At 41.3% G+C, this 15,405-nt stretch overlaps 3 protein-coding genes across 3 annotated transcripts in view; 2 read left to right on the top strand and 1 right to left on the bottom strand.

The window, feature by feature from the left end:
- rhoua (ras homolog family member Ua) overlaps nt 1–1,181 on the top strand; it is a 30,186-nt gene extending 29,005 nt beyond the window's left edge. The window contains exon 4 of the mRNA XM_080303164.1: nt 935–1,181. Coding sequence (XP_080159290.1) covers nt 935–1,178 — 244 coding nt within the window. The 3' untranslated portion in view covers nt 1,179–1,181. The remainder of the gene's footprint in view (nt 1–934) is intronic.
- A 156-nt stretch (nt 1,182–1,337) lies between these two features.
- ppm1g (protein phosphatase, Mg2+/Mn2+ dependent, 1G) lies at nt 1,338–11,749 on the bottom strand. Its single transcript, XM_026170684.2, has 14 exons — nt 11,573–11,749; nt 11,181–11,317; nt 10,210–10,279; nt 10,028–10,113; nt 9,721–9,850; nt 8,051–8,162; nt 7,577–7,776; nt 6,649–6,824; nt 6,431–6,562; nt 5,847–5,949; nt 5,355–5,486; nt 5,068–5,197; nt 4,785–4,884; nt 1,338–3,114 (listed from the first exon to the last, which is right to left on the bottom strand). The coding sequence occupies exons 2-14, from the start codon at nt 11,289–11,291 to the stop codon at nt 2,917–2,919; spliced, it is 1,680 nt and encodes a 559-aa protein (XP_026026469.1). The 5' UTR covers nt 11,292–11,317; nt 11,573–11,749; the 3' UTR covers nt 1,338–2,916.
- A 906-nt stretch (nt 11,750–12,655) lies between these two features.
- Nucleotides 12,656–15,132, top strand: mis12 (MIS12 kinetochore complex component). Its single transcript, XM_026168636.2, has 2 exons — nt 12,656–13,115; nt 13,857–15,132. Exons 1-2 carry the CDS (start codon nt 12,696–12,698, stop codon nt 14,130–14,132), a joined length of 696 nt encoding a protein of 231 aa, XP_026024421.2. The 5' UTR covers nt 12,656–12,695; the 3' UTR covers nt 14,133–15,132.
- The last annotated feature ends 273 nt before the right edge of the window (nt 15,133–15,405 follow it).

Raw genomic sequence — 15,405 nt, 5'->3', positions numbered from 1 at the left:
CCTTGAAGTTGTCAAACAGCTAACAGATCATCTGCAGAGGAATGGCTTATTTGAAGAGTTTCAGTCTGGTTTCAGAGTTCATCAAAGCACAGAAACAGCTTTAGTGAAGGTTACAAATGATCTTCTTATGGCCTCTGACAGTGGACTCATCTCTGTGCTTGTCCTGCTAGACCTTAGTGCAGCATTCGATACTGTTGACCATAATATCCTATTAGAGCGATTAGAACAGCGTTCTTCCATTTGCGCAACATCTCTAAAATTAGAAATATCCTGTCTCAGAGTGACGCTGAAAAACTAGTTCATGCATTTATTACTTCCAGGCTGGACTACTGTAATTCATTATTATCAGGATGTCCTAAAAATTCCCCGAAAGCCTTCAATTAATCCAAAATGCTGCAGCAAGAGTCCTGACAGGGACTAGAAAGAGAGAGCATATTTCTCCTGTTTTGGCTTCCTGTTAAATCCAGAATTGAATTCAAAATCCTGCTCCTCACATACAAGGTCTTAAATAATCAGGCCCCATCTTATCTTAAGGACCTTGTAGTACCATATCACCCTATTAGAGCACTTCGCTCTCGCTCTGCAGGCCTACTTGTTGTTCCTACAGTATTTAAAAGTAGAATGGGAGGGAGAGCCTTCAGTTTTCAGGCCCCTCTTCTGTGGAACCAGCTTCCAGTTTGGATTCGGGAGACAGACACTATCTCTACTTTTAAGATTAGGCTTAAAACTTTCCTTTTTGCTAAAGCATATAGTTAGGGCTGGACCAGGTGACCCTGAATCCTCCTTTAGTTATGCTGCAATAGATGTAGGCTGCCGGGGATTCCCATGATGCACTGAGTTTTTCCTTTCCAGTCACCTTTCTCACTCACTATGTATTAACAGACCTCTCTGCGTTGAATCATATCTGTTATTAACCTCTGTTTCTCTTCCACAGCATGTCTTTATCCTGTCTTCCTTCTCTCACCCCAACCGGTTGCAGTAGATGGCCGCCCCTCCCTGAGCCTGGTTCTGCCGGAGGTTTCTTCCTGTTAAAAGGGAATTTTTCCTTCCCACTGTCGCCAAAGTGCTTGGTCATAGGGGGTCATATGATTGTTGGGTTTTTCTCTGTATCTATGAAGCGCCTTGAGGCGACTTTTGTTGTGATTTGGCGCTATATAAATAAAATTGAATTGAATTAAAAAGGACTACCTGAAATTAATGAAAACCAAAAACCCACAAATATTTCCAGTGACCTCAGCTTGACCACCTTAAATGTTTGGAAAAAACCCCAAAAAAACAAAAACCCAAACAAACATGAATCTGGTTTTAACAATAAATAACAGGCGCACACACACAAATACGGTTGATTATTTAAAAAAATGTATTTGTATGTACTTACATACTGGTGTCAAAAGAGTATGCACCAAAATGTCACACCGACTCACAATTACAAAGAAAAAGCATTTTCCATTTCTTCAATTACAAGTATTGAAAAAAAAAAACTATGTACAGAAAAAAGGGCATGGTGACGAGATAGGACACTGGAAACAACTTTACAGTCACACGATGTCTTAAATGAGACTGGGGAAAAAAAAAAAAAAGTCTACACCGTTTTCTTAACCTCAATTTGTATTTCCACTCAGGAAAAAAAACCTTGTGCATCCTTCCCCCAGTCCAGCGTCAAGGAGATTTCAGAGTGTGCTCACAAAAAGACTTTAATTTTTTTAATTGTTAGAAAAACTGCCAGAGGACTGATTATCATAAATGAAAAACAAACAGCTGAGTGGAAATACTTTTTACTTAAAACGCATCCTAAAGATATCCTTAAAAATTAGTTATAGTGGGAATGAGACAGGCGGCGTGCGAGTAGCTGAGGTGAAGATAGGTCCCGGGCTCTAATCGCCACTTCTCTCTGGATGGACATTAAAGGCCTCGGTTCCCCTGCTATCAAATCTTACTGATGGAAAGCACACAAGCTCAAAAACCCTGGCTGGAAACAGAATTGAAATGAACCAAAACACAAAACCAGGAATGAAGAAAGGCAAGATAAGGTGAGGTGTTGGGCTGTTGCATCAGCAGCAAGACTGAAATTAAAAAATATATATATCTTTATCCTTACTTGTGAAAGAGTGCTAAAGGGAGAAAAATATAAATGGCAAATTAGAGCAACTGGACAAGAGTCTGTGTGGTCCTCATCCTGATGGGCAGAGCTACACAAACTGACAGAGCTAAACCAGCACATCCATTCTCACTGCATCCTGAAGCTTCACTTTGGGAGTCCTCTCGTTCAATTCCTTCTTATACAGTTACAGCGTAGCAACCAGCATCCATTCCAGCACTCTGGGTTCAGTGTGTCTGAAGAGGATGTGAAACAAGAATTCATGGTTGGCAACATCTGAGTCTAAAACGGCAAAATTTACACTGCAAAGCCACAATGGAAGTGCATGTGTCACACACGTGAACATGAATTAGACTCATAACTTCACAAACTGATCAAAATTTTACCAAAACAACCTGCTACGTGAAAAGTGATTTAAAAAACAAAACAAAAAAAACAACAGTGCCGCATTTGTCTGCAGGGATCTACACATCTGACTCTTTAGACTGGTTCCCCCCCTGCAGCATCCTACTGGTTGGAAAATGATGTGGTATTTCGTGTGTGCCTTTTGTGAATTTAAGAATCTCTTTCCAGCTGAATCAATCAAAAGAAACTACTGCAGGGTGTGTCTTAATTGAAAATCCACCAAGAACAGAGCACAGGAAAAAAAACGAACTTCTCATGGTCTCAGTTCGGCAGAGCTTTTCTAATGTCTGCTTCAGGGTGAAATGACGTTTGTGAGGTCAGGATTTAATTTTGAACAGAATGTGTCTCTGTGTTGTGTCTGGGGTAGCGTGGGACCAGCTGCTCCGTCTGGGACAGTTTCTCTCGTCTCCTCTTTAGTCACTTTTTGCCTTTTTGCTGTCATTTCCATTCTCCTCCTGCTCAGTCCCTTCTCCCTCTGCATGCTTCCTCTTCTTTGTGTCGTCCGAATCTGTGGAAGACGGGTGTGCCTGGAAGGTGACTATGACGCAAGTCATGTTATCACATCCTGTCCCATCTCCAGATGTGTCGGGGGCCAAACAGTGGTCCAACAGCTGTCAGGAGGACATGTGAAACTTGAAATTGAAGACTGAGACCATGGACAATATTTTTTAGGCAATTAAGGCAGTAAGACAGACAACAGTGATTACTTGTGATTTTCCTGGTAACTAATTTACTTGTCACTTAAATGTGAAGAAAAAGACTAGTCTAAGAATAAATTATCAATTAAAAGGAAGAGATCGAACATTGTACAAATGCCACATTATAGATCAGTTTAACCCCTGCATGCATGAGGATGATAATGACAAGGGTGAGCGGTTATAGGTTTGTTCCTGAAAGGTGCGCTCTTTCACAGGAATATCGTAGGCCATACTTATTTCCAACTCCCTGTCACTGACGAGACAGAACCCTGACGCGACATGGATGGATGTGAAAAAATTTATTAAGCTGGCATGATGGTGTGTTGGTAGCAGGCAGACGATACGCAGTACTTTGTCACATGATGACAGAGCCTGAAATACTGGCGATGGCCAATGCTACCCCTCAGCCTCCCAGTAGACACATCTATGGTACTGATATGAAAATACATAACCTTGTTCTCAAGTTATTGCATTCACAAGATTTTCAGAAAACTTGGCCTCTGACCTTGAGGTCAAGGTCACTGAGATTCGAACTCATTCACAAACTGGGGTGACAGCAATACCCCATCAGCCTTTTACAGCTGAGGGATAAAAACCCCAATAGCTACATCTCAGACACTACAGGCCTCACTTAGCATGTTAAATATTAAAGTTCATGACAGCACAATTGGAATTGGAACAGGTTTGGTTGGGCTGCCAGGACAAAGCGTCTTCTCTCTATGGTAGCATGGCTTAGGTTTGGAAAGGTGCGTCTGAACAAACCTCAAGATTTCTGGAACAATATCAATTGGACAGACAAGATAAGTGGAGATGTTTGGAGGGGATGCGCAGCACCACATTCGGTGAAAATATCAGCACAAACACCTCACATTAACTATTAAGCACGGTGGTGGAGGGGTGAGGATTTGGGCTGTTTTGGAGCCACAGGACCTGAACACCTTCTAGTCACTGAGACAACCATGAACTTTTCTGCATACCAAAGTATTCTAGAGCCAGATGTGAGGCCAGGACAATGAACCCAATCACAGCAGCAAATCGAAAAAGGAGCCCAATCTGTTTAAAATGTTGTGGCAGGACCTTAAAAGAGCTGTGCATGAACAAATCTCTATGAACTGAAGCAGCATTTTAAAGAGGAGCGAGCATAAATTGCTCTAAAATGATGTGAGAGACGAATCGTTCAGAAAATAATTACTTCCAAGTTCCTGCTGCTGAAGGTGTTTGTAACAGTTCCTGAATCACGGGATGTACTTTGTGGAACTGTGAAGAACCGAGTCCCGTGAAAACTGTTTCACATGACTGTACACAATGTTGGCTTCTGAGAACTGCACAAGTGTTTTTTAAGCTACTGCATGGATTAAATTTCCACAATCTTATCTCTGTGTGGCAGAAGAACTAATAGTTCTAAGAGCAAATGCTATGTGATTAGTTCTAATGCTCTACTCTTAGATCTAATTGTTTACAAAAACTGTATATCTATCGCTTATCCATTTAGTTTTTGCCCTGCTGCTGAGTAGAGCATTGTTTAATCCCTGATGACTACACTGTACTTCAATATAAAATCTGAGTTTTTCCTTCATGCTCACCTCTTCCACAATCGAGGAAAGTGCTCTGGTTTTGCCATTCTGGTCTGGTTTGATCTTCTCGCTGATGAAGTCCACCACCTCCTGACTGCTCAACACATTCCTGCAAACACACAGAAGCACAAACGGGATTTAAACAGCTGAATCAAAACATGGTAACTTTGGTGTCCGTTTTTTTTTGTCTCAAATTACAAAATTATTTGACTAGCTCCAGTTTTGGACATCATTTTACTAACACCCCTGAAATTAGTTACCGGTAATGGGGCAAATAACCATTTACACTCACCAGATGCCGTCGCACGCAATAACCATAAAGTCGTGGTCCTCGTTAAGTGTCAGAACTTTAACATCGGGCATTGCAGAAATCATCTGCTCCTCTGGTGGCAGAGACTTGTTCCTCTTATAGAAGTGGTCACCTGAGAGTCAGAGTTCAGACTAAGTTTGGTCACTGCAGTTGAGAACATGCAAACACTGGACATCAATGAAGAACTGCTACTATATTCAAAAGAAAATGAATAGGAGTGATTCCAAGAACCCGAATATTAATAATCTGAAGGTTTCAGAGTCACCTACCAATGGCTCTGGAAAGGTTCAGTCCACCATTGACACGCCCATCCATCGTCACCTTCCCTCCAGCGTTTTTGATGCGAGCTAACTCCACCTCGTCCTCTGGCTTGTGGTCGTAGGACATGTCAACAGCTTTGCCTGCAGTCACACAGAAACAGAGTGCTCACAAATTAGATAAAGACTGTGCAGAAATCCACCTTTACTCCAAGTCTGATCCTTCAACAAACTGTTCAGTAAAACATCAGAGAATAAATAAGAGAAGCACGGTCAAGGTTCCTGCTGCTGGAGGAGGTACCACAACAACTGATTCAGCTAAGAGGTTTTCAATCTTTATCGTGGCACTGGAGAAATCCTGGGTCCTATTTCTTACGTAACACACAATATAAACATACTGTATGCTGCACATTAGCAGTGGGGAGAGTCACTACTATGCCAGAAACCCTCAGCTTTGACAACTGTTTTATAACTCAGTGCTTGAATCAGATAGTTTGGACCTACCGCGTTCAGACACCACGCAGCGAGAGTCTCCAGCATTGGCCACAATCAGCTGTTTCCCTCGGATCAGAGCCACGACGGCCGTGGTTCCGCTGTCTGAGCCAGGCTGTAAACACAAACACGTGAGCTGTAACACGCTGCCAAAACTACGAGGGCTTATAACGATGTAACCGAACCACCGTCTTTCATATGAATGAGACTATTTGATTTGATTCAAATCAAATGGTCTGTGTCATGTCCACTCAGGCATGTGATACGTAATTTTTGCCATCAGACATGGATGTCCAGCTTTCGGTCTGTTTTCTGTGACCAAGAGAATTAACATTACAATGCACCAACTATCCACGTGCCCCAGGCGGCAGACTTCAAACAAGTATAACAAGAATGACTGATAAGCTGCCGGGTCTCTAGCTGTCCGTGTCTGCAACAGAGTATAACCAAGGCTTGAGGCAGTCATCAAAATTTCTTCCACTTAACAAGATGTACAAATGACCATTTGTTGAAAACAAACCTCATTTTTGGTTTAATAAAACCAATAAAAAAATACATCAAACAGCAAAAATAAAACCTAAGTCTTTACAACACACCTCTTCTTTGCCATCCATTCCAGGTAGACACATTTCCTCCTCCTCTTCATCCTCAGAGTCTTCTTCTCCCTCTTCTGTATCCTCCTCTTCTTCCAGCTCACTGCTGTCACCATCTTCATCTTCACTGACATCCTGAGTTAAAACAGTGATTACACTGGCGTTTCAGAGTAAAGTTTCACAGCCCAAAAAATTCCAATATTCTACTCCCTTAGTCTCACCTCTTCCTCACTAGCCTCCTCCTCCTCTCCTTCAGACTCGCTATCATCAAAAAACCTGGACTTCGAATCTCCTGAAGCCTTTGAGGATGAAGAGGAGCAGGAAGGGCCTGCATCTCCTTCTGCTTTACTGGCCTTTTCCTCACCATTGGAGCTTCCTGAATCAGCTCCACTGTCAGCTGTAGGAACGAGAAAAGAAAAATGTATAAGAGAGTGAAAATAAATACACTGAGAGAGCACTGACTGATACATCTACTTTTGAGCAGACTAGACTGCAGCTGGGAACCGACATCTTTGTTCACGCGGCACGTTCTGATTACAATGACCTCAGCAGATTTCTGGTGAAGGAGGCCCACCACCAGCTACAGTCCAATGCCTGTTTTCCACCAGCATCTACTCCGCTTGATATTCTACTTTACTCTGTTTCGGTCATTTTGGAATACAAAGAGCACCACCTAAATGTGTGTGGGATGGTTCCAGCAAGGTGGCCCGAAAGTCCTGTGATGTAATTTGTATGCAACACAAACAAAAATGGAGGATACTGAGGTGACGGTACACTGTGGCTCTGTGTCAGACTCAGGGTGTGAAAGAAGAGATCAGAAAAGGCTAAAAGCAGCAAGAAGAAACACTCTGAAAAAGTTGCTCAAATTAGTGATATTTGTGATTTGTAGACGAAAGGATGGACATGTTGCTATGACATAAGCTCAATGGTCATAAGGCTAGAAGGGCTAACAAAAAAGAAAAAAAAAAACAATTAAAAAAACCCCAACACAATTAAGTTGTCCAATATACTTATATGGCTGATACAACTGCAAAATCCATGTGTGCTTAACACTGAGTGAAAACACAGACACTCATATGCATTTAACATGTTAAAATTGGATCTGCAGTTCTAGAATTTCTGCAATAGACCGACTGAACATCTCTGTACCTGAGCCACTGCCTTCGCCACCTCCTCTTCGCCGACAGGCTCGTAGCTTAGACCCGCACGCTGCTCCTTCGCCTTCCTTTGTTTCCTCATTGCTTTCCTCCACTTCTCCATTTAGCCCCTCTTTCTTCTGCTCCTCCAAACCGTCCCCCTTATCTCCTGAGGACTCAGGCTGCGAACTGGAGCCCTTCTTAGCTGAAACACTAAGATTTAAAACAAAACAAAATTCATTCTTGCAGCTTCTAATTGTGCCGACCAACATGAAACAAGTAGCTGAACCATCCAGACTGTTGGATATCATGAATTTCTGACCCGCTGAAAAGGTGGCAAGAGGAGAACAATTGTGAGATATCTGACACCAGTATCGATTAACTTGCATGACATGACCTCTTGCAGTAACATTTCAATTTTTTTTTAATTTCTACTTTCTTCAGGTGAAAACTTCACACATAAATCATAACAACTTTAATGATGTACCTCATGGCGGCCGCATGTTTGATAGCATTGCGGTTTTGGCCGTATCGTACCAGCAGCTCCTCTATAGTCATCGTGGCCTCCTCGTGGAGCAAAGCTGCCTCCTCTGTGTCCACTGAGAAAAGGAAAAGAAAACAGAATTACTTGTATTATCATTTGACGTCAGAGATTCAAGCTACAAATAGTGCACGCACTCTAAGCATATAACTTACTTGCTGTATTCCCACAAATTTTTTGGTTTGATTTTTATTGCTGGTGATCATTTGAGTAGTTACAGTCAATGCACTTTGAATAAATACAGAAGGGCAAACAAAACAAGATGAATGCTGTTGTGCCAAAAGTTTACGGTTAAAACATTAAGTTGTTGAAGTGACAATAAAATTATAATCGCATAAACACAAATCCAGGCACAAGTACACTTGCACATGACCTTCATCTTTCATATGGGCCCAATCGTAATGACCACCTCAAGGTCTATAAGCACTAAATCCTCAAAGACTTAAATGATGTCATCTGTCTGCACAGCTGTAGGCATGAGTGAGAATTCAAAAAAGCACAACATGGCAGAAACCGGAAAGCATTTTGTGACAAATGACAAAATAAGCAAAGAAAAAACAACTTTCTTTGCACTCGGGGAACTTAAAGCACCAAATGTCTTTCAAACTTGTGCTTTTTAGAGGGGACCATAAATCACTGTCCAAAAAATAATTAACCTATTTTTAAAACACAGAATAATCTTGGCTTGCAGCAAAGCACACGTTGCATTCCTTTGATTTTATTTAACCTTTTTCCCCTAAATTTCCAGATTGCTGCTTCTCCTTTTTCAAGTGCTTTTGTCTAAAGAGGGATCCAAACAGGATGTGAACAGTAGTGACCAGAGATAATGACATTAAGCGATTTAAGGCCTTGACGTGGAAAGTTACTGCTGATGACACGAAACACACAAGTCTCAACTTGCAAGTGAGCACTTGAAGCAAAGCAACGTACTACTTATGAAGATGTGATAGATATGTTATGATGCGTTCACATCAAATGTAACATTTTTGCTCAGTGTGATTATAAACAAAGTCTAAAGTGTAACTAGCTATCAGCTGCAGTCCTCCCACTACATTGGCTGCTGGAGGCACACGTTTTAAGTAGTGAGAGTTAAAACTTCACTTTGCGTTTGTTGTGAACATACCATTAATTAAAAGTTTCAGCCCTGCAAAGGAGGAGAGGGGTTTTCACCCACTCAAGATGCGCTCCCGTGCAGTACTCCAAGACCCCGACTAAGCCTATAATGTATGTGATTGCTGAATATTGATTGCACAAGTGGGCTGGAATAGAGAAGTGAGTGATAGTGGAATTCACTGGGAACGGGAGAAGCGCAAAACAAATGTCAAAGATAAAATATTACAGTATGAAACTGTGACTGTGGGACAGCTGTAAGCCCTTATACACTTAGCAGGAGCACACCGCGAAATGTGAGTGTAGACATCAATTTTTCTGTTGTGTAACTTCAGGCTCGGACAGATTTTATCTATGGTAAGAATAACATTGTTCCTGGTTTATTATATTGTAATTTATGTCATATACTAACAATTCTGCATTATCATTCAAAAAGGATAAGCATTTATTATGTGTTCACTGACACTAGAATCCACATGAAATGTCACAAGCAGTGGTGTACTCACAATCGTCCTCCTCTGCCACCTTTTCAGTGGGTGGCTCCTCGGTGGGCCGTCCAGCGATCTGGACAAGCTCTTTAATGACTTCCTCTGTGGTTATCCTGCCGTCGATGGCCAAGAAGGCATCCTCCAGTGCCTGGAAAACGAAATTCAAACATGTTGATACTGTAAGAGCAGAGAAGAGGCAACCATGCCCTCATAATACACCGTTTCTAATATGGCTTTAAGTATACCACAGCCAAGCAGCATGTGGTCATGGGCATTTTTCTTCAAACTCATTTAAGTCCTGCAAACATTTCTTGATGCATCTCACCTTTTGAAGTTTGCCATCTTTGTAGGCTTTCTGCTCCTTGATGATGTCAGGAAGGTACTTTGAACAGTACAGCGCTACCTCTTCACCTAAAATGGAAAATAAGTAATATAAATGAACTGAAGTGTGTGCACATAGTACTCTGATGTGCAAACAAACAAACAAACTTCAAATCAGTGCGTTACCTCCGTGTCCATCATACACGGCAAACATGGCAGTATCCTCATCGAAGTCTGGGATACTGTTGTGAGCATCCTGTGACAAAGAAAGATGGGGATAAAAATCAAAATCACAGTGAACATGAAATTTAGGTGAGACCAATGTATTTTATATTTGTTAAGCAACAAAGTTTATTTTCTTTAAAAAAAAAACAAACCCCCAAAACAAAACAAAAAACCCACTTAAAATAAGAACAACCTCAGTCCAGGGAGCATTTTCATCTGCAAATTCCATGAAGCAATTACAGATTTATTTGCACGTGCTGATAATGAGGTGGAGCGGTTACAGAAAGTAAAGTAACAGAGTTGTTGCAAAGCAAATATGTTAACAGCGCCATAGGAAGTCCCAACTAGAATGAAATAATTAAAAGGTAGATAAGATAATATCTATCAATCTATCCAGGGAATGGTCATGAGGGGACACCGATTAAACAGTAAATCAACAGTTTAACTTTTACACTCAGGTTTCATCACTGCAGCCTCTGTCCCAATCCATCTGTTGATGATCTGGTCCCCTGTCCTCTAACTTGTGAACAAAATCCTGAGATACTTAAACTCCTCCACCTGGGGCAGCAAATTGTCCCTGACTCTCCACACATTTCTGCCTATGAACCATGGCCTCAGACTCAATGGCGTTATTTCCCATTCCTAGAGATGACCACCTGATGAAGCTAACAGAACCACATCATCCACAAAAAGCAGAGATGGGACTCTTGGGCAATCAAAGTGGAGAGTGGAGCTAAAATATGTATAAGCTTAATTTGGATGACCCAGCAAGAAGGTTAGAGGTTTTGAGCTCCGCGCAAGCAAACAAACAAAACAGAAATGTCTTGCAGTTCTCATTTATAACCCAGTAAAATGTTTTTCGCTTCGCTTCATTTGGCAAACACAGCAGCAACACCACTGTCTCTGATGCGTTTATTCATTTTCCGCCTCACCTCCATGGAGACCCGCCAGCCCTGCATGGCAGAGAAACCGTAGCTCATGTTGCTGTTGCCGCCATCTGAAGAGGTCTTGGTGGTGCTAGGCTGAGACAGATATGCCCCCATGGTGGTCCGTTTCTATGGCTTTACACCTGGAGGGAAGACAACAGGAGAAAGAAGCGTCACATTTTTTTATGTTCACGTTACATTTTACATTACCCTGTCCCTACTAGCTGCGGGTGCTAGCTGGCTAACGTTAGCAACACCACAACAAAAAGTAGGCGCAGCGGCTAGCTAATACCACCATGCTAAACCCGGCTAAACTTCCAGCGGTAACCTCTGCCCCCGCGCGAGCGGCTGCGCAGCTGCGGGGAAAATCAAACGCCTAACACCGACGGCTGATTTACCTGTTGTGACGGCGCAGGAAAAGTTTAAAAGCGGCTCCAAACAGAAAGAGATTCACATAGGAATGATTGCACGTGTGGAAGCAAAAGCCGCTATCAACACACACAGAGAAGAGAGAAGCACGAGCCGCGAAGGAAGTGAATGCGCGCGCATGCCCCTTTCGCTCGAACAAGGTGGGCGTGTCAGAGGGCCACGTCACACGCTTTGGTCATGCGCATTGTTTAATCAACAGAAAATCTTTTCAACTTTTTGTTTGTTTGTTTGTTTTTTAAATTTGAATAAGCGGAGTTATTAACTAAAACTAAAGTTGAAAATAAATTTAATAAATTTAAATTAAAAAGAAATTATTTTATTTATTATTTATTTTTTTTAGACGTTATACTCTATTTTTTTAAGATGATAAAAAAACAATACAAAAATGAAACTGTCAACAGCAGGGGTGTCGAACTCCAGGCCTCGAGGGGCAGTGTCCTGCAGGTTTTAGATATCACCCTGGGTCAACACACCCAAATCACATGATTAGTTTATTAGCAGGTTTCTGGAGAACTACAAGACATGTTGAGGAGGTAGTTTAGCAATTTGAACCAGCTGTGTTGGATCAAGGAAACATCTAAAACCTGCAGGACACCGGCCCTCCAGGCCTGGAATTCGACACATGTGGTCTACAGGCTCTAGAAAGGACCAGTTTTAACATCACATCATCTGCAGATGTATACCCCTCACCCCAACCGAAACTTTTTCCACACAGCTAGCATAAGGAGGGATTAATGCCTACGTTTATTGCTACTACAATAAAAACATATACTTTGGCTGTGAGTGAAGTGTTTGTATTTTATGTGGTATTTCCAAAAGTGTGAAATTTTTATAAATAAAAAAGACCCCTAGATTAAAATTAAGAATTTCCTATTTGTCATTAACAACTTCTATCGGTTGGTGGCGGTAAAGATCCATTTCTACATTTGCTGCCCGAAAACATCTCAACTATGACCAGGAAGAAGAAGGACAATTCGTTCCAGACCATACTCCATACCAGTTGGTGGCGGTAATGCACCTTTCACTTGTTTGCCAACCGCCAATATAACTGTAAGAAAGAAAGAAAGAAAGAAGGACAATTAGCGATTGAACATGGCGCGGGAAACCCGGGATGCAGAGGTAATGGATGTCAACGGAGAGGACGTCTCAGAGGCGGACAGTCTCTCTCCGGCTCAGCTAAAACTGTATGAGACGCAGTTTTTCGGCTTCACCCCGCAGACCTGCATGATCCGTGTTCACAGTGCTTTTCTGGATTGTTTGTACGAAATTTTGCCCGTTGTGGAGAAGGTTTGCGTGCGGCAGTTGAGTAAAGGGGAACCGGACGGGACTGAGGAACTGCTCCGGTCCCGGGCTAGAGAGTGCAGCCGAAAGCTGCAGCAGTTCCTCGAAGAGCGGTTCAAACAGCTGTCAAAGCGGATGGATGGGCTGCTGGTTAGCCACTGTTTCTCCGTGCCGCCAAACGTCCTGCTACCCGAGGATCAGTCGCACAAAAACAACCCCCAAGACATCCAGGTGGGTGGGGAGGCCAATGGAGTTGATTATTTTTTTCGGGCTCTGTATGTCTAAGATAATGTTAAAACCCTAACCCTGGCACATTTTCGTTCCATTAATCTCTATTTAAGTCGGAAAACCTCAAGTTAAACATCTGGGTGTTGACCTAGGCAACGCATGTTTATTTATATAGCAGGTTTCAAACACTAGCTAAAACCAATAGCTAAAATCGGAGAAGATCTGGGTAGTTGGTTTCAGCAATTGACAGCATAACTTCTAAATGCCGTATTCTCTTTAATTTCCCAATAATTTCAATTATTGAAAAGTATGCTCTCTTGGGTTGAGATCAGGTGATTGACCTGGCCACTGAAGAATTAAGAAACTCTGAAGTTCTGTCCTATCAGTTTTGCAGTTCTGCATTTGATAGTGGAAATGTACAAGCACAAAATTATACAAGTGTGTAGATCAAAAACCTATGGACCTAACTGTGTTTAATTGCAGTAAGTGTTAAAAATCAACTTAAATGCAGTAAAACTAAAACCCAGACTTTTGTGGGAAAAAAGAGGAAGGAAAATCAGGAAGGTTTACTAAGTGGACACCGAGTTATGAATATCTGTGAAATTTCAAGAATACGAGCAACTTTTTAATGGCATTAAACCTGTTCTAACTTCATTTTAACATTGAATTCATCATGATTGTTCAAAGCATGATTAAAACTGATATTTCTCCCCCTTGCTTTGAATGGGATCTTGCATGGTCCAGGAGGTACTGAAGCTGGAGTCCTCCCTGGTGGACCTCCAGAGAGCCTATGAAGCAGAAGTCTGTGCCAGACAGGCCCTGCTAGCTGAGCTAGAAGAGCAGAGGGAGGTGCAGAAACAGCTGGACGAGATCCTGACATGGGTCAGTGAGCTCCAGGAAGCCTGGGTGAGGGAAGGTAACGGCAACTTCCATGAAAGTTTTCGACTGGTGATGGAGTCTGTAAAGAAACTGCAGGAGGCCATAAGGGCGGTGCTGGTCTGCAGCACAGCTCCTCAATGAACCGAACTCATATTTAAAGTCTGTCGCCCAAATTAATAAGTTCTTCAATTGTTTGCCAATTCATTTTGGTCACCACTGGTCATAAATAAATGGAAATATTGTGAAAACACAAATAAAACCCCACTTGTTATCCTTAAAAAGACACTGCAACTCTGAGAAGGCGCAGACAGCTTTATCACCTTTTCCCCATAAAAGTGTAATGTAAATAATAAAGCCCATATATGCAGTTGAGTCTGTTTAATAACCTTTTAGTTAATATTCAAAGGGGTTGTATTGTATGGGAGCAGTTCTCAAAGTTTTACTGCCAGGCTCTCCTGCAGAAGCTAAAAAAAAGTTCAGAAAAGAAAAAATAAATTGTAAAGCTACATTCAGTTGCTTCCTTTTTCCACAAATTGTAGATTTCTAAATTGGATTTCCTTCATGACACAACCCAAATATCTTTTCTTTTCTCCCAGAAGGAGAGTCAAATATCATTGTCATTTTTGCCTGTCAGGCGAATATTATTGAAAAATCCATATTTTTTTCCCCCTGCTTGTCCAATAATCATACCTACATCCTCAACATGAAGACTGCAGCCTTAATGATGTACTGCTTTGTTTTTCTTTCATCATATGTGTCTTTAGCTCTTTTATCAAGTTAACCAGTTGATTAAGATTAACGCTGTCCAGCAGATGGCGCTGTCTGCATGTTAATGTCAGGGAATCACTATTCACTTAAGCAGAAATAACAAATACGCTGGTCTGAGCTTCTTACGTGTCATTATTTGATGTATTTCTCTGTACAGTATGACGGCAAACTGAATAACTTTTTGTCTTGCATAAGACATTGTCACATTGTTCAGATATTTTAGATTAAAAACTGTTTTGAGAAAGAAACTTAGAGTAAATTTACTCACCAGCAATGAAAACATTTGTTAACCGCTCATTCAGTGTTGGGAAGCACAGGATAAAAATTACTGGCCTTGTGTTGTAAAGAATAAATGTTTTTTTACAGAGTAAAAGCTGCTTCTTGGGGTTTTTTTTTTCTTCACATAATAACTCTTTACTGCATGATTAAGAAATACATTAAGACAGTTTTTCAGAGCAAATTACCAACAGAAAGAAACACAAAATTGTTTGTGTCATTAATGCTAACACATTTAAGATATGCACAATAATTTATTGATCTCAACATTTCTAAAAAAATTTCTTGAGATAAACATATATGTTATCTCTGTTTTGGTTTATTGTGGTGTCTTTACCTGTTGTTGTGATTTGGCCTTATATAAATAAAA

The sequence above is a fragment of the Astatotilapia calliptera genome, chromosome 1 (genome assembly GCF_964374335.1).
Source record: "Astatotilapia calliptera chromosome 1, fAstCal68.1, whole genome shotgun sequence".
Classification (NCBI taxonomy): Eukaryota; Metazoa; Chordata; class Actinopteri; order Cichliformes; family Cichlidae; genus Astatotilapia; species Astatotilapia calliptera.
Note: the sequence above shows the minus strand (reverse complement) of the source record. Positions and strands in the feature narration are given on the sequence as shown.

What these genes read in the sequence shown, in the direction of transcription:
- ppm1g (XM_026170684.2), bottom strand. Translation starts at nt 11,291, where the DNA reads ATGGGGGCATATCTGTCTCAGCCTAGCACCACCAAGACCTCTTCAGAT. An exon ending in TGGCGAAGGCAGTGGCTCAG is followed by an intron (nt 6,825 to 7,576) that starts GTACAGAGATGT and finishes TCGTTCCTACAG; the next exon opens with CTGACAGTGGAGCTGATTCA. An exon ending in GAACCTTTCCAGAGCCATTG is followed by an intron (nt 5,198 to 5,354) that starts GTAGGTGACTCT and finishes TCTGACTCTCAG; the next exon opens with GTGACCACTTCTATAAGAGG.
- mis12 (XM_026168636.2), top strand. Translation starts at nt 12,696, where the DNA reads ATGGCGCGGGAAACCCGGGATGCAGAGGTAATGGATGTCAACGGAGAG. An exon ending in ACAACCCCCAAGACATCCAG is followed by an intron (nt 13,116 to 13,856) that starts GTGGGTGGGGAG and finishes TGCATGGTCCAG; the next exon opens with GAGGTACTGAAGCTGGAGTC.